At 48.1% G+C, this 24044-nt stretch overlaps 1 protein-coding gene across 1 annotated transcript in view; it reads left to right on the plus strand.

The window, feature by feature from the left end:
* LOC119112264 (membrane metallo-endopeptidase-like 1) overlaps positions 1–24044 on the plus strand; it is a gene marked incomplete at its 5' end in the record, with an annotated part of 39490 nt that overhangs the window by 11650 nt on the left and 3796 nt on the right. The window contains 5 exon segments of the mRNA XM_037236407.1: positions 8892–9026; positions 9267–9368; positions 17328–17485; positions 22127–22289; positions 23579–23780. Of these exon segments, the coding sequence (XP_037092302.1) occupies positions 8892–9026; positions 9267–9368; positions 17328–17485; positions 22127–22289; positions 23579–23780 (760 nt within the window).

Raw genomic sequence — 24044 nt, forward strand, 5'->3', positions numbered from 1 at the left:
TGATTTCAGGAAACGTATTGATGTTTTATGCTGAATCCGCTTAACCCTTCAAAGTATATGCATTATTTCACAGCAGACCCTTGCATAACGACCACCATAATATCCCGACCCATACGAGCCCTATTGCAGTGATAAGCCTAGCCATATTATAAGGTATGGATTGAGATGACACATTGATATCACGAATTGGATAGTTGTTCCAGTATCTTTGTCGTATTGTGTGTTAGTTTCGGTCACTTAAATCGCCAGCCGTTGTCAGATGTTATGAAGTCCTCAGAAAGACGGGACGACATTTGGCTTTCGGCCATATAGACGCTATAACCCGAATTTGCTACTCGGAGTTGCCGGGATTCGATCCGGGGATCCTTTGATTGGGATTCCAGCGCTCGACCAACTGAGCTTACTGGGAAGTAAGGCCACTAGGCGTTGAACGTTGTTGTCATTAATTTATTCGGGTATTTTTCAGCAGAACTTTGAGCCGTATTGGGGTGATGTTTACACTTGGCTTGTTGATCGCGGTTGTTAGCTAGTGCCGTCTGAGCTACCAAGTTGATGTTTCCAATTTTCCAGTGTTGCTCTCCGTCGATAATAGTTATCTCACCCCCGCGCTGGTGGGTGATCGCTGTCTGATGACGCATCCTCTGCCACACCAGACTTGAGAGTCTCACCCCCGTGTGCTGTCTTTCTGTGCTCTTCCAGTCTGACGGCATATCGAATATGAGTTCTTCGTGTGTTCCTTAGGTGTTGGAGGCCCGACTTTGTTAAGTGCTCTTTGGAACGTTGAGATGCTTATCAAGACTTTCCTGATGCTCTATAGTCGACATTTTATTCTAATCTTCTCCATGGAGCCCTTGTGTGATAATGCTATCGTTGCTGTGCGTTCTCCCCTTGACTGCCCTGCTCATCCAGCACACTCTTTGGGCTTCTGTGCGATGACGTCTTTTATATACCGGTTCCTGCGCAACGTCTCGGCTAGGTGGCTTATTTCCTTTTTGAAAAAGTTGTTCTTAGCTGTTATGAGTTGTTCTATCGCCGCCGTTTCAAATGTCTTAGTTGTTTTTAACAAGGGTATGTTGTTATTATTTTTTATTTGTGTCATCTTCGTCGATATAGTTGTAAAAACTGCACATACGACATACTCTGCACCCGTGGAAAGTCCTTTCAAGAAGCGACCAGCCGCTTTCTGTCGGTCGGACTGGAAGAGTATGGAAAGGCAAACGTCCGTGGTGAGACTCTAAAGTCTGCTGAGGCAGAGCATACATGGTCAGACAGTGATCACCGACCAGCATGAGATCAGACAGAGCTAACTTTCCAGTGCTCTCTGCCATCATAGACAGAGAGCACTGGAAAGTTGGAAAGCTCTAGGAGGCAGCACGGGTCCGAATCGTGCCCACAGTTAATTATAACCACAGTTCATAATGTCCCCACAATAGTTTTACCCACGTCTGCTAGCGTGCGGTGCCTTGCCGTTGAGGTTGAAAGGGTTGCGCGTGAGACCGTGATGCCATTTCCTGCTGAATCGTATACATTTTGTAAGCATTAAATTTCGTGCACAAAGTCGTATATAATCTTATACATCAAAATCGTATGCAGTCGAACGCCATCACCTCCTCACTCACTCGGTTTCCACAATCACACACACTCGGTTTTCACACTCAGCTGTGCCGTCCGATCAGCTGATCGTTCGCGCCGCTTTCCCTCGCGTTCGCGCCGCTTTCCCTGCTTGATGTGCTGGTCGCGGGAGCAGTCTGGCGTTGCAAGAGACTTACTTTCTGCTCGGGCGACGGGAAGGTTCTCGAGTGTCAGTGGCGTGCGGTAGCGGACAGGACGCTGTTCGTCCCGCGGGGTTGGCTGGAGGAGGAGAGGGGCGAAACCAGCGCAGGGTCAACAAGGAGCATCAAGGGACAAGGAGCATGCTATTGTCTGCCACGGTGGTAGTTTTTGTCAGCTCCGGACCGTTCGTGGCGCTGAATCTGTTACATAGCGAGATGGTATGCCCACTGCGTCGCAAAATGCAATTGGGTATTCCAGAAAGCTTATTTTATGGCACGTTCCAGTCATTTAGCTTGGGCGGATGAGTGCCCGGTTTCTTACACTTTTTTCTCGAATTCGTTCGGCCGCATAAATAATTAATTTTGGATGTAGCGATGAGGGGTGTCCACACCAAGTTACGAACGGTGCAACTGATGTATCTCCTGTTTGGCGAGAGCTATGCCAGCACTTGACGCCATAACTCCGCAGCATTGTTAGTTCATGTAGGAAGTACAGCGCGTGCAGCGTAAAACTATCGTGTATCACCATAGGCTAATTTTTCCTAAGTGCCAAATGTGTGACGCGGAAGAGACAAAATAATTTCGCCAACCTTGACCCGTGTCGCTGCGTGTCGTTTGATTTTGCCCAGCTCAACTTACTGGTGTTTGGCGGGGTGATGGGGCGGTGCTTGTTAGATTTCATTATCATGTGTTTAAATATTGTATGTATTATGCACGAAACCTGTGGAAGTGTGTTGTGTACGATGCTGTTTGTGTGTACGGTAGACATATGTGAGCCTGTTGGTAATGTTCAAGGCCCAGGTTTTTCTCTGTTTATGATTCTAGTGTAAGGTGGCCGTTAGTTACAGCGAGTTGTGAGGGCTTTGGCTGCTGTCTCGCACTTTGCTTGTGCGTCCGTGTGTGTTGTTTCTACAGCTGCATTTGCAAAGACATGTACGAACCTGGTGGTACAAAATATACCATATTGCTATTATATTGTAAAGCTTATGCATCTCTACAATTAATCCTGGCACTGCTCAGATAACTACCCTCTATTTTTGAGTTTTGTTTGAAAGCATTTTGCGGCATGAAATATTAGCATGATATTAATAACAGCCAGCTTATGGGTGGGGTTGGGTTGCAATCCCATCTGATTACATATTATGGTTGTTGGTGACTAAATCTCAAGTCACATGAATTTTGTATCATGTCATCATCTTCCTTAGGTATGGTAGTGCACATAAGCAACATTTTGTGATGAAGGAGAAATCATTTCCATGAAGGTGATCAGATACGAACTTTTTGCAGCTGTCTTATCACATGCTTCAAAGTCCAGGCTTAACAACTTGCTGTATGAGTCCAATTATGTCAACGGCACCATGATTGGTACTTCTGCCCTTGAAAGCTGATGATAACTATAACACTAAACTTTTTTGCTTAGATATGCTAGGGACCTGCAATAAAATTTTCAGACAGGTGTCTAAGAGGGAGGTATAAAAAGGGGCATCTTCATTCCTTACAGTGAGGAGAAATGTCAGACGACTGTGTTGCTACGCATAGACATGGGACAAGCATCTGTGCCACAAGCCACCAATAGTAACAACTACATGCTGTATAGAAAAGGGATGCTGTGACCAGATATTTTACTTACGCCCCATTGTTGTTGATACTTAGAAAACGGACATTGTGTGGCTGCTCTTGGTATTGAGGAAATAATGCTAGAGAGTGTTTTGCATGCATAAATAAAGGTGATCTGCGCACTGGGCATTGTCTTGTCGTCACGAAAGTGTGCTGTCCTCTATTCCCGGCAAATTAAAACTTCTACCACTTTGAAAATGATGAAATCTGCGTTTCAAACAGGACATGGGCAAGTGGTAGCTATTTACGCAGCAGGTTCAAAATCAATTTCCCTAACTTGCCCATGTCTGTTGAATGTATTTCAAGGGTCAGAGTAGGTTGTGACAAACAACAGGTTTTGATCTCTTCAGGCACTGAGATGACCTGATGCAAGATTAAAAGTGATTGTATTGGATTCCTGTGGAATGAGCAATCCGTTGGCATGTATGATATGACTAGCTTACTGCGTGCCATGTTGCCGTGTGACCCATTTTGGCATCCTACCTACATCTGACTATGCACTGACCGGAACAAAATTGTACCTGACGTTTTAACTGCACAGCGCGAGCAACATGAATGTGAAAATATTTGGAATCATTGGTCGCATGAATACACCAGATCATGACGGTAACCTATGGAATGACCTTGACCTGACCTCATTGTGGCATCTACAAGTTCTTAACACAGCATCCTCAATTAGCCAAAGAGCATATACTTTTTGAAGTCATAAAAGGCCTTAATTGACCCAGCCCCTGCAAACATGTAACAGGGGTCTGCAGGTCTTTGCCCTGACCTTGACCTTTCATGTCAGTATGATTTATAATTGTTACTTCTTTAAGATGCCCCCATTTGCTTTTTCCGTTTGCATATATATTCCCGAAAAAGCTTTGTGAGAGTTTTTTCTGCCGGCTTTACAGCCCGAGGCGCTCGGTTGGGACGCCAGCTAATTAATGATTAATAAACCTTGCAGCTGATATCATGGCTTGTGTGTAAAAGAAATAGTCTTGTTATGACCCAGCCAAAGATGTTTAACGGTTTCCAGTATAAGAACCGTTTCAAAAAGCCAAGGAAAATGCGGTGGGCATGTATCCGCTGTTGACCATTACGTGCCGATTACACTTGTGACGTCATCAGTCGAAACGGCGGAATTTGGCCAGACGATCATACCTTCTGTTCTAGGGCCTTGATTTCGCCTAAACATTTGAACGCGCCGACAAATACTCGCACAAACTGTGGCAGCTCCCGGTTCAAAGACGTGTCTACGCTAGCCTACAAGTCTGCTCTCTTTCCGGGTTTGTAGACCTGCGGTTGGCCGCATCTGAGGAGGTGTGGCAGGTGCAGATCTGTAGGCATAATAAATGTGCTAGTGGATAGCAAGATGCGCTTATTTGTAAATGAAGACATGGAATTGGGGCATGAGAAACTTGTCCATTATTGACCATCGATCTTGTCCATTCTTGACCCTCTTGGTATTCGTTGGGCCTTTTGGTGGTGATTCCCTCTATTGGGCCACCGACCGCCACAGCCAGACCAACTCATGAACGAAACAATTGAAAACAAGGGAGGGGCGATCTAACTGCAAGGTGTAAGAGGGCATGTAAACACAAGCTTTTTTAACAATTCCATCATATGTATGCAGCATGCACGGGGCAAGAAGCGATTGAAAATTTTCGCACTGGAACGAGTTTAATATGTTTTCTGGTAGGCACAGAAAATCGAATGTGCTTACTTAACACCATGAACAGGAAGTAGACTCCAAATGCCAGGGGACCTCTTGGGTTTGTCGGAGCTGCCAGTCAGTGAAAGGAAATACAATAGTTTATGATGGCGGTCCATAACAGACAATTGAAGTGTCAGGGGAAGCGGTGACAGTGAGAACCCTTTAACGGAACGGGCGGCTCCCCGCCCCAGCTCAACAGGCCCGGTTAATCCAAACTAGGATATCTGCACCAAATATTGGGCCGGTGATCCTGCTTCGTCAATGGGGACTCCTGCGTCGATCTGGAGTCAACCGCCGGGTCAGAGAGCCTCCCGCATCAGACAGGGGAGCAGTGTATGATGCACCCATCCAAGGGCTTCGGATCAACCAGAAGACCTCGCCACGTGTCGCCAGAATGGCGGTCGATTCGTACCCCACGCTAGGACAGAATGACCCTTGAAATGAACTTGGGAGCGCGCATGCTCCCTCAATCTGAACTTGGGGGCACGCATATTCAGAATAACGTTGCACATTTTTCCTGTGATCGATTCATCACGCTCATGTGCTTTCATGACATTATAACCACGTGCTGCACCAACCAGGCTGGGCATCTCTTTTCCCGTAGCTATACCTTCCTCAGCTGCAACGTGCGCATGGCTCGGCTTACAATGTTGAAACCTATCGCTGACGGCTGAGCGGTGACGTGCCGAAGCATGTGCGGCCCCACTCCACACCACCATGCTTTTTTGCACGCCAGTTCCGCCCTGTACCGCCTGTCACGTCAGTGCCCAGCACAGCCGCTGGCACGGCCGTCGGTTTCATGCAAGGTCGAGCTTATTCCTGTGGCGCTGGTTTTCATCTGCCATACGCAGAACAGGAACCCTTTAATGGAGCGGCGGCGGCTCTCCGCCCCAGCTCAACAGGGCTGGTGAATTCAAACTGGGATATCTGCACCAAATATTGGGCCGGCGATCCTGTTTCGTCAATGAAGACTCCTGTTTAGCTTCCGTCTGTTTTGCTTCAAGCGTCTTAATCAGAGTCGGCTTCTGGCCGGTCGGGTTTATTCAGAGCAGGACTTAGGGAGACCGCGGGAGATTCACTTTGCAACAGTGGCGCTGGACTGTATACCAGGTCGGAGGAAATGACGTGTCGGAGCTTACCGACGCGCCTCCTCCATGAGGACGAAACTTCGCACTCTGGCGGACAAAGGCCAACCCATTCTGTGGACATGAACTGTGGACACCATGAACGCCATGGCGGCACACATGGCATTGGCTGAGAACTCCATTAGTAAGCCGAGCGTAGACACCAGCCCATTACGGGTCACAATTTTGTGGGAAAATTGCCAAGAATTCAGGAGATAAATGATACCAAGCTTTAACGCCATAAATTGTTCTTCCTGGTTAGCTCAGTTGGTAGAGTACTGTATTAGCAATCAGATTATATTTGTTGGAATCCCAGCAATTTCCAAGTTGTGACGCGCATGCGGCTTAACGTCAAACATCATCCAGTTCTTCTCAGGATTCCAGAACACCTGACGACGGTCAGAGAGTTAACTGGCCGAAATGTCGGTTTGTACTGACACAACAGACGTGAACGATAGCCAGTACAACTTTTCCATTCATGATTAGTCTATCTCAAGGTGCATCAATGAACATTTGTGCTTTACTGCAAAACGAGTTGAACCCGCTCCATGATTAAATGCCGCTTTGCGTTAGAGACCAAAATCATGTCGTATTCCCTTCGCCGTTTCGTTGCTGCCTAAACTTCTCTTCAACGACCTAGCGCTTACAACGAACACTAATCTCCTTCGTTGTTCATTGACGATGAAGTGGCTCTTTTGATGGTGACCCAAAGTGGGTAAATCGGACATCGGCCGCATTCCGGTAAACTATTGAAAGAACACGTACTTTATTGAGCATTGAGACCATAGCGCGTGCCACCCGGACTGTGCCGTCACTGTCGGCATGCCTTGAGCCACCATCAAGGGTCAGTACGCGTCCGCCGAGGAAAAGGCCGCAAGGCCTCGCAAGGCCTTGGTAGGCCCCGGACGAAGCCCCTGGGTGTGGAAGGCCTCGCATGGTAAGTGTTCTGGTTTGCTGGGGCATCGCTTCCCCGATGTCGTGGTTTGCTTGTCATCCGTCTGTTTTCAGCGTCGGATACAGTTTTTGTAATATTATCACGGATGAAATCATGATTCCGCTTGTAGTTCTCGTCTGGTGTGTTAGAATGCACTTAATGTTTCGACCAGTTAACTCTTTGGCCGCTGTCAGGTGATACTGAGCACTGACAAGGTCTGAGAAAGCCAGTTTGTTTCAGGACGTCATAATGCCTGATGACGGCCGGAGAGTTAGCTAGCCGAAACTTTGTGTGTTTATAACACATTAGACGAGTACGACATTCCGGTAACTTATTCGTATCTCCGGAAAGCGCTTAGTGGGTTTCTGAGAGCCCGCTGTTGGCCGAACGTTACAAATATGGCTTTTTTACTAACAAACGTGGGGGGTTGGGAAACCTAAGATGGTGTAGTGTCAGCCCGTTGGTGATTTCTGTTACATGATATATGAACGCTGAGGCTATCAACAATTGTAGATATTGTCTAACGCTTCGCAAATGTAGATTCAACTCTATTTTCATCACTTAAGACGCTTTAAATAAGGGAAGCGAGGTACATACGAACGCAGGCGTATCTGCAAAAGTGCTGCGCTGCAAAATTAGGCCCAGTAACTTCTAACTTGGGAGAAAGTTGTACTGTTATTTGCAGCTATCTGCACCATTTATGTGCTAAAAATTTCGTAAGTTGAGGCATCTATCAGCCATCTAACATCTGTCGCCCATCAAAACCACCATGGTTAGCGGCAACGTCACAGTTCATTGAGTTTTGGCGGCCAGTTACGAGTGCTTGAATCAGTTATCGGATAGCTATAATGATGTGCAGCATTTAATGATGTGCATTGCATGTCTGTGCACATGCAACAGCTGGAGTGGCCAGAAAACATTTGAAAGTAAGTGCTCACCTGTTCCGTTGTACAGGCTTTTCAAACCCGAGCGCTTGTGAGCTGTCGGAGCTTTGGAATTCGTCATGCTTGTATTAATATCTTGGCAAGCCTCATTCGTGGATCAACAGCGCAGTCCAGTTTCGATGGAGTGTTCCCCATTTGTTTGTGATTTTAATTAAAAATAGCCATTCAGAAGAGCATTCGGTGTAGTTCACAGTCCCGCCCTTCTTAAGACGCAAACCCTTCTGATTTCTGAGCTATACGCCCGTCGAGACGAGCGGACTATTTCGGAGAGACAATTTGAAGGTCACTCCGACATCCATGACATCATAATAACGTCATACAAATCCTGCCTTGACATGGGCCATGCAGCGATTAAGGTCAATAAAAACATAGTCGTCGAGTTATTCATATCTGGCGTTCATGAGCATGATTTCCAGACGTAGCGGCTGGCAATGTGATATAAGCTTCAGCGCTGTGCAAGCTGCGACGATGTAATCGAGCAAGACGTGTTGGGAACATATGCACTAAACAGAAAACTGTGCTGTTTAGAGCAGCCTTTTCCAGTAGAAGTATACTAGAAGATGTAAGTAAGCTTTTTTCGTAATGTCTGATGCTTGCTTCAACATCTTCAAATGTGAACTTCCCTTTAAAGCAAGCAAGATTATTTTCCCTGATAAATTCAGGGAGACATAGCACTTCAGTGGTAAGCTCCATCGACGATGGTTTTGCTTGCATGTCTCAAAACTCGCGAGATATACTTAGTTCTGTCTCCCCTAACCTCTTCCTGGCGCACCGCTGATGACATTAACAACGTTTCCGCAGAATGCTGCCTCCGAAGATCACATACAGAACTCTATGGAGTTTTTCAAAGAGTACATCCACGCCGGAAATCATTCATCGGAGTTCAACTCCACCGACGTTGACGACATGAAAAATTTCCTGTCTTCAATGGCTATGGTAAGGTATCTTGCTAACGTAATCACCCCCGAATTGATGTTGTTAGTAATCCCCTTTTCAAAAAGGGATGACATTATAAGGTGTGTTTTCAAGGCGGTGTGTATAAAATTCTGCAGCTTGTCTAGCTTGTAGCGGCTTAGCTCTGCTGAAGCTTGTTCAGCGCTGAAACATCACATTTAATTAGGGAGAGAGACCGACGATGGGCTCAAGCCTCATGAGCTTCTGCCTGCTTCCTTTCAGATAACGCCAAGTCACAGAGAAAAAGTGGAAATGGAAATACACGGCGAACAAGTCTACGTCAACCCAATGACCGTCGACGATCTCGAATCAGAATACACGTTTGTAAGTTTTCGACCGGACAGAGCCCAGCCCCCGGTAGCCCTTCCTGTGCATGGTATATTCGCACCGATCGCACGGCGGATTTCCCGAACGTTTTGAATTGTGTTCCGTATTTGCGAATGCCTTTAGGAGTCACGCTTCTGACCCCTGCAGGGGTGCTTTTTGAAGGCCGTTGGGACACTCACATTTCCTGAGAGGACTGACTGCCGCTGTCTTCTGAAGCCCCTCTCCAGGATCGACCTCAGTCGGAGATCTTGCGGAGCTCCCCAGAAGTGTTTTAAAGCACACCTTAGAAACGTCCAAAGGTTTAGTATCATCTGCAACGGCTTTCCAGCTGTGTGTCCAAACATTTTATCCATCTCTTCTACTCTTTCTATAAAGTCTGCCAACGACAAGAAGAAGCGCTGGACGGGATTTTTTTGTGGATTTTTAGCTCCAAATGTGGATGCAGCTTGAAAACATCGGACAAGAACCTTTGCGGTATCATGTGTCAGAAATGCACTGCGTGTGTGCATTTCGAGCTGGCCGTGCTGAGAGGCATTCTTTTCAAGGTCACCCTTTATTGGAGCGTTGTTTGAACGTCCTTGCTCATGCTGTCGTCACAGGACGCACATTCCTTCATGCTGCTGGTTATTGTACACTGGTATTCGTTTCTACAACTGGCACGTTTGGTTTTTTGGCACGTTTGTTTTTTTTTATTTAGCCGGAGCATTTTGGTTGGACATGTTTCCGAGATCAGAGCTCACGCTAAGCAGTACTCCACGCGTGAACCCTGGACCTCACCCTCTCATCCTGAAGCTCCATTTTAGGGACAGAATCTTGCAGTGTTAGCTCAATATGCCGCAGTGCTCGGCCCGGCCCGCCCGGCCCTCTGACCTCACTTGACCTTGGTGCGGCTGCTGCCACCAGCCGCAGGCCGCCCCAGCCAGGAGCGAACGGCGGCCGCCGAAGTGAGTGCACCCCACCCACCGCGACGCGGCTGGGCCGGATGGAAGGCCGACAATCGAAACGATTGAGCCACGGGCTGGACACAAACTGAAGTTACCTTGACCGAAATTTGGGGTCAGTTTTGACTGGCGACGGGCAGAGCCTCGGCTGCGATTCTGCTGTTCCCACGTTTCAGACAGGATCAGGCATCACGTTAGTCCCCCCTCCCCCCCCCCCGTGGGTTGAGGCTGATGGTGACCGCAGTCGTGCTGCCTGCGCGTAGGCTGATCGGTATTGATAGCGCCAGAGCGGTACCACAGCTGCCAATTTTAGCATCGTGACATCATTGGCCCCGTTGAGTCGAGAACGCTGGCTGGTTATGTGACAGCCTGGCGAGTTATTGTCCGGCCTTGGAGGGAAGTTTGCGCTCGCTTTGGGCTTAAACTGTGGCAGCGTCGGATGTGCATTAGACTTTGTGTCTCGCGCTGATTGCTTATCTTGTAAAGATATTTAGTTATTTGACTTCGTCTTCCGCGCTGTCGCATCATAATTTGTTCTTGAAATACCATGATGGATTTCTTAAGTGCTAATTGACCCTTTTCACCTATCCTCACTTGTCAAGGACCACATTCACCATTGTTCAATCACATTTATGTGATCAATTTGACAACAGGTGTTTAATGCTGTTTTTTGTTTGGCTTTGCCTTGCTTACATTTCGATATTTTAGATCGCCTTAGAGTCCCCCCTCCTTCGCGCGGCGAAGACGAAAAACCCCCGTAGACCGAGGGTTGAAGGTCAGCACTGCCAAAACTGCCCCACTGACGTCCTTCAAGATAAATAGAGCGTCTGGTCACAGGTCTTTTAGGACACTTTAATCTGTAGTTCATATATATTTAAACATAATGACCAGGGTCGCCGTCAGAACAGCAGTTTATCTACCAACGTCGACCGTGAGGCCCTTACAGTGTGTACAAGCGAGCGATAAATCAGTACATACTGGATTGCATACTCTACACAGAGACGGAGCCTCGTGCAACGTGGTGAGATGAGAATTGAAGATTAGCATTACACTTCGGCACGCAGTCTGTCACGTGATCTTTTCAATTTTACGCCAACGCTTCGGTGACGGTGGCAGCGAGGCCCGCTCTTATGACTCGATCAGTACCTTATCTGTCGCTGGAAAGAGCACGCAAATGCAACGACAAGGACAGGGAGGACCATGGCTATGATCGCACAGAAATTAAATCAGCAATCAAGTCAATGCTTCAAGAAGGAGGTGAGTCTTCCCACGACAACTTCAATGCAAAGGTTTATGACGTGAAATCAAGACTAGCGGCAAAAAGGGATCAAATGATAGTCTGTCAGACATGTTTGCGGTCTTTGTGTCCAAGGGGGAGAGCATTTATCATGCGGAGGGCCGTGCGTCAATCAATGAGCCAATTGACTTTATTTCGGGTCTTATTTCATAGCTGTTTGTGTCCGTAGGAAACCACCATTCACGTACAAATTACGCATGAATGGCTCCGAGCAGATCCTGCTTGGCCGTCCACCAACATATTGCTCAACAATTTGCGTAATTGGCGGCGGCTGCGGGCCCTTGGTGGCACCTCCAAACGTGATCTGCCGGTCCCTGGCGGCGTCTCCAAACGTGATCTGCCGGTCCCTGGTGGCGTCTCCAAACGTGATCTGCCGGTCCCTGGTGGCGTTTCTAAGTGCGGTCTGCCGCCAGTGCCAGAGCATCCGAGTCCCTCGACAGTGTGCTCCAGCGCGACAAACAACAGCTCTCTCAAGGCCGCCTGATATGATGGAAGTCAGATGCGCGCTTGGACGGAGCCAATCGATATGGTAACATGATGACGAAGGCGCGCCAAATAGCCTCGGTGCACGAGGCGGGTGACCCTTTGATCTCCTTTCATCTATCAGGTGCTCCGTCATTCATGTTTAAATGCCGCTCGTGGCGCCCCCTAAGTCTGATTTGGATCGCGCCATTCCGCGTGTTGAGAGTGCTCGTCTACCCAGGAATGCGCCATTCCGCGTGCTTAGTTTGCTCGTCTACCCAGGAATGCGCCCCGGGCCTATTTCCAATTCACTGATTTTATATTTGTCACCCATAGCAAGAGGCACCACTGGGTGTGTGGAATGCAATTGTAGCGCATTATGTGTATGTACTCGTGCCGCGAAGTTTTTCGATTGCTCTTTCATTGGGCATCGACATGCTTTGTCGGTGTTGGAGGTTGAGTTGGGTTCCGCGAAGTTTTATATCATTTTCAAAGTGTGTCTGGCGATGTTACATCATTCCGCGAAGCTTGGGCATATCCCGGTGTCACTTCAGAACACCTGTTCTGGATCCGGATAGGTACGCCGGCTTCGCACGATTCGGACACTGGCAGAGCCAGCCACTTCGAGAAATAAAAGAGAAACGCGCACAAAGGACGCGTGTAGGAAGCAGACGCGGCGACGGTAAATCCCAGTAGCGCGCCAACCTCGCTGAGGCATCAAACGGCCCGACCGGTGCTGTGGCTTTGCACATACCGCGATTACGTAATCAAATCAAGGTATGCGTGCGTGTAGTTCCTTGAAGGTTTACATTCACGCCCTCTCAAGCTACGTCAAAAAACGAGGGACCTGGACCTTTCCAAAGAGGTAGCCTTTGTTAGGATACTGGTCGTGCCTCGCCAAAAATACAGCTCACTTAACGAATATCATGTTGCAAAATTACAAAGCCGGTAATCGCCCCTCCTGTGCTGTGGTTGAAGGGGAAACAGGCATCATTTGGTTCGGCCACTGCTCTTGCGTGACGGTCATTTGGAGAAGCGTAAGGCTATGCTGCAGCTGTGCCTTTTAGGGCTGAGCTAGGTGCTGGGCTACATGTCAACACTGAAGCTGGTTCATGTGACGTATGTGGTTGGAAAGAAACATCGCATATGGGCCAGTTTTTTAAAATTCTGACCTTTTGTGTGTCATACTCCCTGCCTCCATTACCAGACGAGGGGGGGGGGGCAAGTGAAAGAGAAAAGCTGGATGTGAACGTCGGAGTTGAAAAAGCAGAACCCAGGAATTTGGTGAACTGTGCCTCTGGGTCAGTCCTCGAGGAGGACTGGCCCAGAGGCACCCTACAAGAAAGAAGAAAAGCGTCAATGCCAATCGTCTTCCAAAGACACCTTTTTGGTTGTCAAGAATGTGAATGAAGGTAACCCAAAGTGCATGCATCCATCGCAGTAGACACTGCCAACGTCATGGTGAGGGCAAGCCAAGTTGGGCTGAAACAACCAGCATGTGATCTGCTCAAACCACCAGATCTCAGGTGTGCACTTTGGCATTGCGAAGGAAGACAACGACACTAAGTGCCTTCGCACTTACTCTGATATAAAGCACTGAAGCGCCCAAACCTTACGTGAAGTAGATCATTTGCTAGCCCTCATGCAAGCCCTGGCGACGAAGAGAAGCATACTTACTGTCCTGATTTTACCATGGTAAAATGATCAATTGCCCATGCCCAAACAAGTGATGATGATGCACACGGGTAGAAAGTGGTGCTGATCCCACTCTGTGTTAGGTGAGATCCGTGAAGTAAACGCGCAGAAACCGGTGCGCTTACGCTTGCAGGACCCTATTGCCGCTAACGCACGGCGATGTAAAGGCCGCCCACACTGGCGATGCGATGCGATGCGATGCGATGCGATGCGATGCGATGCGATGCGATGCGATGCGATTCGATTCGATTCGATGCGATTCGATTCGATTCGATGCGATGCGATGCGGCGCGGCACGGTGCAGTGCGGTGCGAGACGGAACTGAAAAGTAACATAACGAAGTCAGTGAAATTTAAAAACGCGCCCACTAATCCATTGCAGTCTACGTACGTGATGACGGGGGGGGGGGGGGGGGCAACTCTTGACAGATGCAAACTTGAATTTCGGTCAAGTTTTCGGTCCTTGCAAGCGATGGCTGAATAACACACCATTGTCTACTATTTTGACCAGATAAGGTTTGTCGCTGGTGGCTGATTACACTGGATACAATTTTCCACATTTGAGGATGTTTGAAGCAATCATCAGACACGATGTGATACGGTCGCTTATGACTGTTGGTATAATTTTAAGTGGAAAAGACTGTTCTAAGCAACTCAATTTCCCTGTCAAGCAGATATGCTCTTCAGTACGCCATTGCTTCACTACGGCATCGTATCTCGCAATAAATTGATTGAGAGCCAATTGACGGCCGTTATATCTTGAAATGGTGCTATGGAACGCCGGATATGAATGACTCGACACCTATTTTTTATTTGCCTCGGTCGCCACATAAGTAATGGAAAGACAGTACTTGAATGGCGTTTTATGGCGTCATTGATGCCGGGATGACCTTGAAATAGTCTCTCCGAAAAAGTTTATACATTTTCGCGGGCGTGTAGCTCAGAAACTAGAGGGTTCTTGTTCTTAAACGGAGTGTCTCACATTTCTGTGATGGTTTTGCACTGAAATAGCCATCTTTAAGGTCGTTTGGTACTGTTCAAATCCACGCCCTTCTTAAGATGTATCCCCTCTTGTTTCTGAGCCGCACGTCCGGGAAGATGGGGAAATTAAGTTGGGGAAATCCGTATAGAACCAGATAGGGGAGTTCCAGATAGAACGGCCGTCAGTCGGCACTCAATCAATGCTGTGCAAGGTACGATGACGCATTCAAAAAGTGACGCATTCAAAAAGTGAGTGACGGAGTGAGGAAAAAGTCGCGGAGCATGTATCACGTCACCATTTCTTGCTAAGAAAATAAATTGTGCTGCTTAGAGCAGAGCAGAGCAGTGCTGTCTAGTGCTTGCTCATAGCTATCGGCATAATTATGCCGATAGCTATGAGCAAGCTCGTTTCATCATCTATGATGCTTGCTTCAATATATTCATATGTGGAGCATTCACTTTAAGGAACGCATGGCTGTGGACTGCACTGAATGATCTTCACGAAAGGCTTTTTCAGCTCAAAATGCCAAATGGACCCGGAGCAATTTCTTTAAAGAGAGTATTCCACATTTGTTCGTGGTCGTGAGCTGTATGAGATTATTATTCAGTCGTTCAGATCTAGCGTCTGTGGGCGTGATTTCTAAATATAGTGGATGTCATTTGACACTCAATCATTGTCGAGCAAGCTGCGCAAGCTTCAACCAAGTCGCACGTTTTATGCTACCTGATGTAAGTTGGATATGGTTTGTTCATTTGCTAGCTATTACGGAAATAAAACTTGGAATGGAATAACCTGGGAATAGCGCCACATCCGGTGATGTGAAGGCAAGGTAGCATTTTAAACTCACTGGTGAGTATACAGGAAAATGAGAAAGGGCCAAAACACGAGTACATAACGATATTCGGCTCAGCGAACACTTCCAGCCTGTGCTGCCATCTCTCGTCCAGGTTGAGATACTACAGGTAAGTTGCAGTCTCACACTAGTTTGGCAGCACTTTACCGTCACACAAGCGACCCATGACGCAATTAAGCAATGACGTATTGACGAGTATATTTACTAAGAAGAAAAATGTTGTTTTCCAGAGTAATTTTCTATAGAAAAATACACCGATAGGTTTAATTGAATTGATTTCATCATGTCTCATTCGCGCTGCATTATCTTCAAATGCAAAACATTTACTTTAATGTGTGCGTGATCTTCTTGATATCTTACCTTTCAGTTTTTAGTTCAACGCAACGCAACGCAACGCAACACAACACAACAAAAAGTTGTCAGTGTGCAGCAGTCGTAAGCGCTCAACCCCATGACAACCCCTGACCCCATGACACCCGACCCAAACGCGATCTACGGGCCGCCGGCCGCCAGACCCAGACCCGAGCCGCGGCCCAGTCGCCGCTGACCCCGGTCAGCCAGCCGCAGTGCCGGCAGAGGTCGGGAGTGGCCCGCACCCAGTGGAATCCGGCCGGTGGTCGGCTGCGCTCCGTGCCAGATGCTCCTCAGGGCCTCCTTCTGTGCACCCAAACACGGACCACTGAGGAAGCTCTCATCGCTCAGCTGCTGACAAGCTATGTGGTCAAAAATAACATTGTTGATCACACTGGTCGCTGTGGTCGAGAGGGGCCCAGCTGGCCGGCAGGCACGACGTTTGATACAGGATTGCGGTTGCTAGGCGTTGCAATGTAAACAACCACACACAGCGCGCATGTGTCGCATGACAGTGGAGACAGGGGTGAGATTCGGCAATCGTGACGCGATCAGGTGAGGCATCTCAGCTCAGCTCAGGCAGATCAGGTGAGGCAGCCCCCTCACATCAGGCGAGGCAGCTCCGTCACATCAGGTGAGGCAGCTCAGCTCAGGCAAGTCAGGTGAGGCAGCTCCGTCACACCAGGTGAGGCAGCTCAGCTCAGCTCAGACAGATCAGGTGAAGCAGCTCAGCTCAGCTCAGGCAGATCAGATGAGGCAGCTTCCTCACATCAGGTGAGGGAGCTCTGTCACATCAGGTGAGGCAGCTCAGCTCAGCTCAGGCAGATCAGGTGAGACAGCTCCCTCACATCAGGTGAGGCAGCTCAGCTCAGCTCAGGCAGATCAGGTGAGGCAGCTCCGTCACAGAGCCACTGAGCTTACCCGATCAAGTGAACGGGTTCCAATTTTTCGATAGCATCTAACGCCGAGTATCGATAGGATATTTATAAGTCATCGGCTACTGTACATGGTGGTTAATTTATCGGATGTCTTGCTGTTTGAGACTGCATCCAACAGTGCGCGGTACGATTTGGGTTTCCAAGGAGCAGGACAGAACGGAACCTGGATGTCTCAAGCTGCGTTCGGTTTCGGTGCCTCAACAATGACGCCCTGATCTCCTCCCAGGTGCTACAAGCTGTGCTCAGTGCTCCCCGAATGTTCTCCCCGGAGTGTGGTGCTCATGGAGTGCTACGCCCGTGTCTTGTGCCGCTCATGTATGAAACCCTGCGCACGGTGCCGCTCGACTGTAACAGGTGCTCCACGCTAACGCTCTTCAGATGTGCCAATCTGTGTTCGGTGCTCCCCAAGCATGGAGGACAATCTTCGGTGCTCCACAGGTGAATTGGACGGTGTTGCTATCCGAGGCGCTGTCCGCAAACGTCAGCAGTTCGGACATTGTATACGTACCGTTTCCCGGCTACCTGGATGACCTGGATATGAAGATTGAGCTTCTTCCGGCGCACACCATACACAACGGCCTACTTTTGATGTACAGGTGCGTGTGTCAGCCCAATGACCCCATCTTATAGGGAGTGCGTCACCTTTTAGAACGAAATTTTACTTAACTCGTCTCAAGTTAGCATGAATAGATACATAAGATCAGGATGACTAGCTAGAAATGTGTATGTGGCTTGGGCAGCAAAATATTTCTTCGCGATATTTTCCTTGGCACCGCACCTCCTCTTCCTAAGATGAACAGCTTTACGGATTTATTTCCTCGGGCTCAATCAATCGCAGTCAAAAACTGTTTGATAGCAGATTATTTTATCCCTACTATTGAACGTTGAGTTGTTGGACACCGGTGACTTAACTGCTTGCGTCTTAAACTGTGTAAATGGTTATAATATCTAAGTTCGACAGAACTACCACACTGCAAATATAGTGCATGGACATTTGGATCCGTCGGTCGCTGGTTACCCCAAAGCCTTTCCGACGCAATTCGCTGTGAATTTGCTGAGACGTGCGATATTCTCCGCCGTGCCCTGACCCCATGAATATTTACCAGATTCCGAGCATTTCTACACAGCTATCCGTACATATCTACCACACGCACACGCACACGCACGTCCACACGCACACGCACAGAGGAGAGAGAGAGAGAGAGAGAGAGAGAGAGATAGAGAGAGAGAGAAGAGAAGATAGAAGAGAAGCGAGGAGAGAAGAGAGAGAGAGAAGAGAGATCGAGAGAGGAGAGAGAGATAGAGAGAGGCGAGAGAGAGAGAGAGAGAGAGAGAGAGAGAGGAAGAGAGCGAGTAGAGAGAGAGCAGAGAGAGAGAGACGAGAGCTATGAGAGAGAGAAATAGATCCAACGCTAGAGCTCGAGCTAGTGGATCGAGGCTTTCCTCTATATATCTTTATATCTACTCTTCATATATATATATTATCTAATATATATGTAGATCAGAGGATCCGTACATGTCTAATACAATAGCACCACTTGTGTTTGAATAAAGCTCCATTGCATGGGTTGTGGCCACTGTGTCAAAGCAACGAGTGCTGTTTACGGTCTCTGCCGTGACTTTCCATGTTTCACTTTAACCGAGCGCCGCCTGGCACATCACGTAATCTGCAACGCCGAGGATGCTAAAAGTGGCTCCTCCTGGTACCGCAGGATCAACTCGCGCGATCGAAAAAATCGAACAGCGATCGACGGCCCCAGAAATGGGCGAGCTGATATATGATCCATGACTGATGACGTCACAGGTCACGTCAAATACATTCAAAATCGCCCAGATCTTCGACTACATTTAAAAAGGAGTTCTTCCGCCCCAAAGCCATACCATGATGTTAACATAAAGGCCAAAAGTAAAGGTCACGACAGGTCAACACCACATCACCTCGTCGGACCTGATTACGCTGCTCTTGTAATCCACATGGACGCTTGCATGCACAGTCAGGCTGGAAACATAACAGTTGTACCGATTCATTTGCCACAAGTGGGGTGATAAGTACTTATGACTCGATACGCATAAGGTAATTTGACATTACCCCTGATGGTGACCCAGTGTGGCTTTGCATGACGTGACAGACACTGACTGGCAGATTGTCATGCCAGGCGCCGGGTTACATCGGAGCAGACCTATACAAGGCAGTAAATCGCGCGTCACAGGACCTCTCAGAATCGGAGGAAACCGAACAAGCCTTCACTGACAGCGTCACAATCAGCGGCTGCACCAAACGACAAAGGATGTTTCGTCAGGAATGTTTCAAATTTATCCCTTGCAAGGTGCTGAAAATTTGGAAGACGCGCCTTGCGCATTCTGGACGTTGTGGCCGATGCTTGGAATGTGGTCGCTTTCTGTGACCTGTTTTGGTCGCAGATGCGATGCTCCGAAGGTGGTCGCTTTTTGCGACCTTTTTGCGATGCTCCGAAGGTGGTCGCTTTCTGCGACTTGTTGCGATGCTCGGAAGGTGGTCGCTTTCTGCGACCTTCTTGCGATGCTCGGAAGGTGGTCATTCCCAGCTGATTGCGGGTTAAACTGACATCGGACGAGCGTTTCGCTCGCCCTGACAGGCGAGGACGGGCCGCACAGCTTATGTCTGTCTCGGAAACAAAAACGATGCAGTCAGTCGGAGGTCGTATAGATCGCGCGAGCCTGTAATAAGCTATTGAATTTCGTGTAAAGCTATTGAATCCAGAATGGCGTACAGTTCTGGGAGCTCTCCTCAGGGCAGGGAAGATACGTTGTATAGCCCTTTGTGCTCTGGGTTATACAACGAAAGTAAGTCATCAGCAGGTGTGACCCATACCATGCCAAGTGTGGCGTACGTGTTAGGGAGTATGTTTCGCGGTTGCATACATGGAAGAAAGCATCAGATATGATAAAACAACCGACTTATAGCTATTGATATATTTTTGAAAGAAAAACACTCCTCTAGACAGCAAATGCTCTGTTTAGCTGCTACACTACTCAATGCGCCATGGTTTGATAAAGTCATCGTACCTTACGCAACGTTAATTGAGTCGGCTAACGGCCGTTATATCGGGAGATCTCGCTCAGGAACGCCAGACATGGACGCCCCAACATTTATCTTTTTCTTGGCCTTGATCACTGCATTGCTTATGGAATGGCATGATTTCAGTGGCGTTACCGTGATGCCATGAATGCCAAGGTGACCTTGAAATATTCTCCCGAAAAACACTTCCCAATTTTTGTCGGCATATAGCTCAGAAACTAGATAGGCTTAGGTTTGCTGAAGGTCAGGATTGTGAGCAGCACCGGAAGGTTTTTAAAAAGATAATTTCAGTTCAAAGCCACATATAAATGTAGAACGCTCCCTTTAAGCGTAGTGGGGGTATGTCCCACGCCGGTCGCAAGAACGGACTTTCAATGAGCTGTACGAGCACAGAGTAAACGGTGCAGCCCAGATCTAAAATCACAAACAAGCGCTCGGGTCAAAGTAAATATGCTCCTCCCTGGAGGTTTTTCAAAATAGATTCCTAACGGCGTAGTTTAGCCGTGCCACTTTTTTGTACAGCTGTAGGTAACTCCATAGCGGATTTTTTAGTATACAAAGTAGAGGTGCTTTGTAAGGTCGCTGATCTATGGCAGTTTAAAGTCAGACCGTGGATGTCAGCGAAAGTAATTCCTAGGGGATGCGACATCGGTGTGTTAGATGTAGTCGAGCATTTCTCCAGACAGTTTCCTATGACTATTGTAGTGTTGAATTTAGGACAAAATACATCATATTGACCTCGGTTAAGGCATGATGATCGTACCGGGACCAAAACCCGAACTGCCTTTTGCTGGAGAGCTTGCTTCACAAAATAGTTTTGTTATGCACATTTCGAATTTATTGATGAGAGGCACGTACAATGGCGTCCTTTTGGTGTCTGTCTGTTTGGTCTTATTGATATTGGTCAGAAGGGGCCACTGACCTGAAACAACGCTGATCAGCCTGTTGTTTTAGGAACATGCTGCCTAGCATAGTCCTTAACGCCTATTAAACTTTAAGAAGTCAAAGCAATCCTGGCCACCGTGACCTTCTGAAGGTCAAATCATGCCACTGGCCTGAAATAAATATCAGTGACCTTTTGCGGAGAACACGTACCTAGGTAAAAGACGGTTGCATGAGAAGCTCTAAGGACACCTCGCAACGGACCTGGAGTTTGAATGTGTTTGCCATCATCTTACCCTGAGGTGGTCATGCCCTAGGGACCCCAAAATTTGTCATATGTGCGTTCACATACAGGCCTACATATCCTGTGAATTTGAGTGTCTCTAGGCTTCTTACTTTTGGTAGATCTTAGGGTTTAAATTACTCCCCCCCCCCGGAGCGCGTTGCGCTCAAATGGCCACTCGGGTGCGTGTTAAGAGCTGCTCAATATGACCAGAGATAGGTGAACTGGCTTGTGGACCTACAAAACACTTCAGTCTAAAAATGAATACCTTTCGGAAGGCTGGAAAACTTCACCTCGACCGTTTTTTTAAAATGGTGTGACTAACCTGATCTAGTTTTGGCTGACACAAGCTAAGCGCATGACATGCACTTGGACAAGACTGAATATAGATGAAATATCATAAAAAGTATGTGCATGCATGGAGACAAACCAAAGCAGACTAAGAAGTACACTAGTCGTTATAGATGTCGTCAAACGCAAACTGCAAAATGCCCTACCGTAATATCTGCAAATGTTTGCCGACAGTATACTTCTATTACCTTTTCGGCAATGTCCACATTCAGGTGGTCACTTTGCGGGACGTGATTCGCGCTATTTCGTATAGATTACCGTAGTAGTACGCGGGGCAAAATATCAATACACCCAAAAAGGTTTAGCGGTCATACCATTGGTAACATCAAAAGAATCAAACGTATAATGCAAACAGTATGTTCTTAACCTTACCTTTCTAGGTGTAAGCATATCCAGTTTATATGATTTCTTAAGAGTATTTGTGTGGAGTATATGAACTCTGCTGCGGCAGATAGTCCTTTACATATACTTGGAATGGCTTACATGTTTCCCAAAAGCTCGGCGTTAACTTGAACTCCCTGACAGCCGCGAGCTCATTGTTATTTTGTATGCACACCACCGAACCATAAAAAAGCAACGTACATGCCCTGCAGCCAGGATGCACCAAACCTCGAAGAGTCTGTGCCCCTCCACCGACTCCGGAAGGTGTCCGACGTCCCCCAGGATGGACTACCTCAGCGCCATGGCGGACATGCTGGCGCCGGCGCCGGCGGCGCAGTTGAAGGACATGTGCCTGGATCTGACGAAGGACATGTACCCCGTGCCTGTGGCTGGCATGTTCGTTCGCGACGCCGGCAGAGGGAGGCTACAGCAGCTCAAGGACGAGGTGAGGCCGCGCGACCTCGTCTGAAGTCTCGAAGGACACGTGGCGTTTCGACAGGTGAAGTTGGACATGCGATGAACGGAAATTATACTTGGCGCCCTGTCATGCTGCAGAAGGCTCTCATTCTGACTGGCTACAATCAGCATTGAGTTTTCGTGACGGATGAGACCCGATCTTGTCACTTTAGATGCTGCTTGGTGTCAGTGGCGTTTGCTCACGTGGTTCTACCGATTCTACACCCGGGCGAGAAGGAGCAGGACAAAATGACAAAGGCCGATCACAGTTCACCTAATAAATTTCCTGGTTTCATGCCTCTCTCCTTTATCCGTTATTGGATCCAAATAATGTATTTTGGGCATACGCGATACACTCCCCTAATTACAAGCGTCTCCTTGTCAGTGGCTTTCCTGCGCTAACATCAAGGACGTGGGAGCTGGTGGGCAAGAGGGCGGTTATTCCCTATGAATTACTGGGAATATAGCATTGGCGATACGGACTTTGACTGGACACGGAGACAATAACCAAAAAATGATAAATAAATAAAATAAAGCATATCCCCCCACGTTACAGTTTAGGAGGGCTTTCATTGATGCTGCACGAACAGCAGACACTGCCAAGTCCACTGAAACACTGAGGGCACTCAGTGCGACGCTCAGACGGACACTGCCGACGGCCAGTCCCGCTTCCCACCCGCTTGAGTGATCTCAAATGGGTCGCTGAACAGAGTCGTTCCTGTTACCTAAGGGGGGGGCATTGACCCGTTGCTCCGGCTGCTTACTGCCGCTTCACCGTAGCTGATCACAGATGGTCCTCGCCTTGCCGTGGCTGATCACAGGTGGTCCCCGCCGCAGGCGTTCACCCCTGCAGGGACTACCAAAATGATTCCGATTCAGGTGGTGCCTGTCCTTACTTGGACGCAAGTATTATACTGGGTCGATGTCGTTATATATATATATATACATATATATATATATATATATATATATATATAATATATATTATACATAGTGTATTATATATGTATATATAAATGCATACATATATACATATATATAAATACATGCACGGGCACGGCAATACATTGCGGTGCGTTTACTCGATTGATATATATATATATATATATATAATCTATATATATATATATCATCGGTAAAGGCACCGCAATGCATTGCCGTGCCCGATGTATGATGCAAACACGCCTGGAATATCATTTTCCACCGCTGCCACAGATAACTGTAGAGGCATTTCGCCCGACCACTGCTTCCCGCGGCGTCAGCTGTCCCCTGCTGCAGGTGTCGGTTCTGCTGAACGATATCAAGACCGTGCTGACAACGTCAATAGAACGCAAGGCCGCGGCGGAGCCCTCGCCGGTCTACTCCATGGCGCTGAGGAAGCTACGGTCTCTGCGCTCGCTTCTGGTCGCTTCGCCGAGCTTCTGGAGCGACGAGTTCATCGCGCAGAACACGCCCCCCTGCCCAGTTTGGCGCGGCCGAGGTGGGTGTGTGCCCGGCAGTGGTGGATCCAGTGGGCGGGGGACGAGAGGGGGGGGGGGGGGTGCGGGCAGGGGCCATGCGTTTTCTGGCAGGGACCATGCTCTCTCTCCAAGAGGGTGAAATGACACGACTTCTCTCCAGATCGACTTCTCCTTTCTGTTCTTTTCTCCAGATCGGATTTTTTGTTAGCCGGTTCCGTGCTGGAAACTTGGCCCTCCTCAAGCTTTCATGTCGGCTCCGCTCTTGCAGTGATATACGTCAAACA

The sequence above is a fragment of the Pollicipes pollicipes genome, unplaced genomic scaffold, assembly GCF_011947565.3.
Source record: "Pollicipes pollicipes isolate AB1234 unplaced genomic scaffold, Ppol_2.1 Scaffold_1600;HRSCAF=1878_pilon_pilon_pilon, whole genome shotgun sequence".
Lineage (NCBI taxonomy): Eukaryota > Metazoa > Arthropoda > Thecostraca > Pollicipedomorpha > Pollicipedidae > Pollicipes > Pollicipes pollicipes.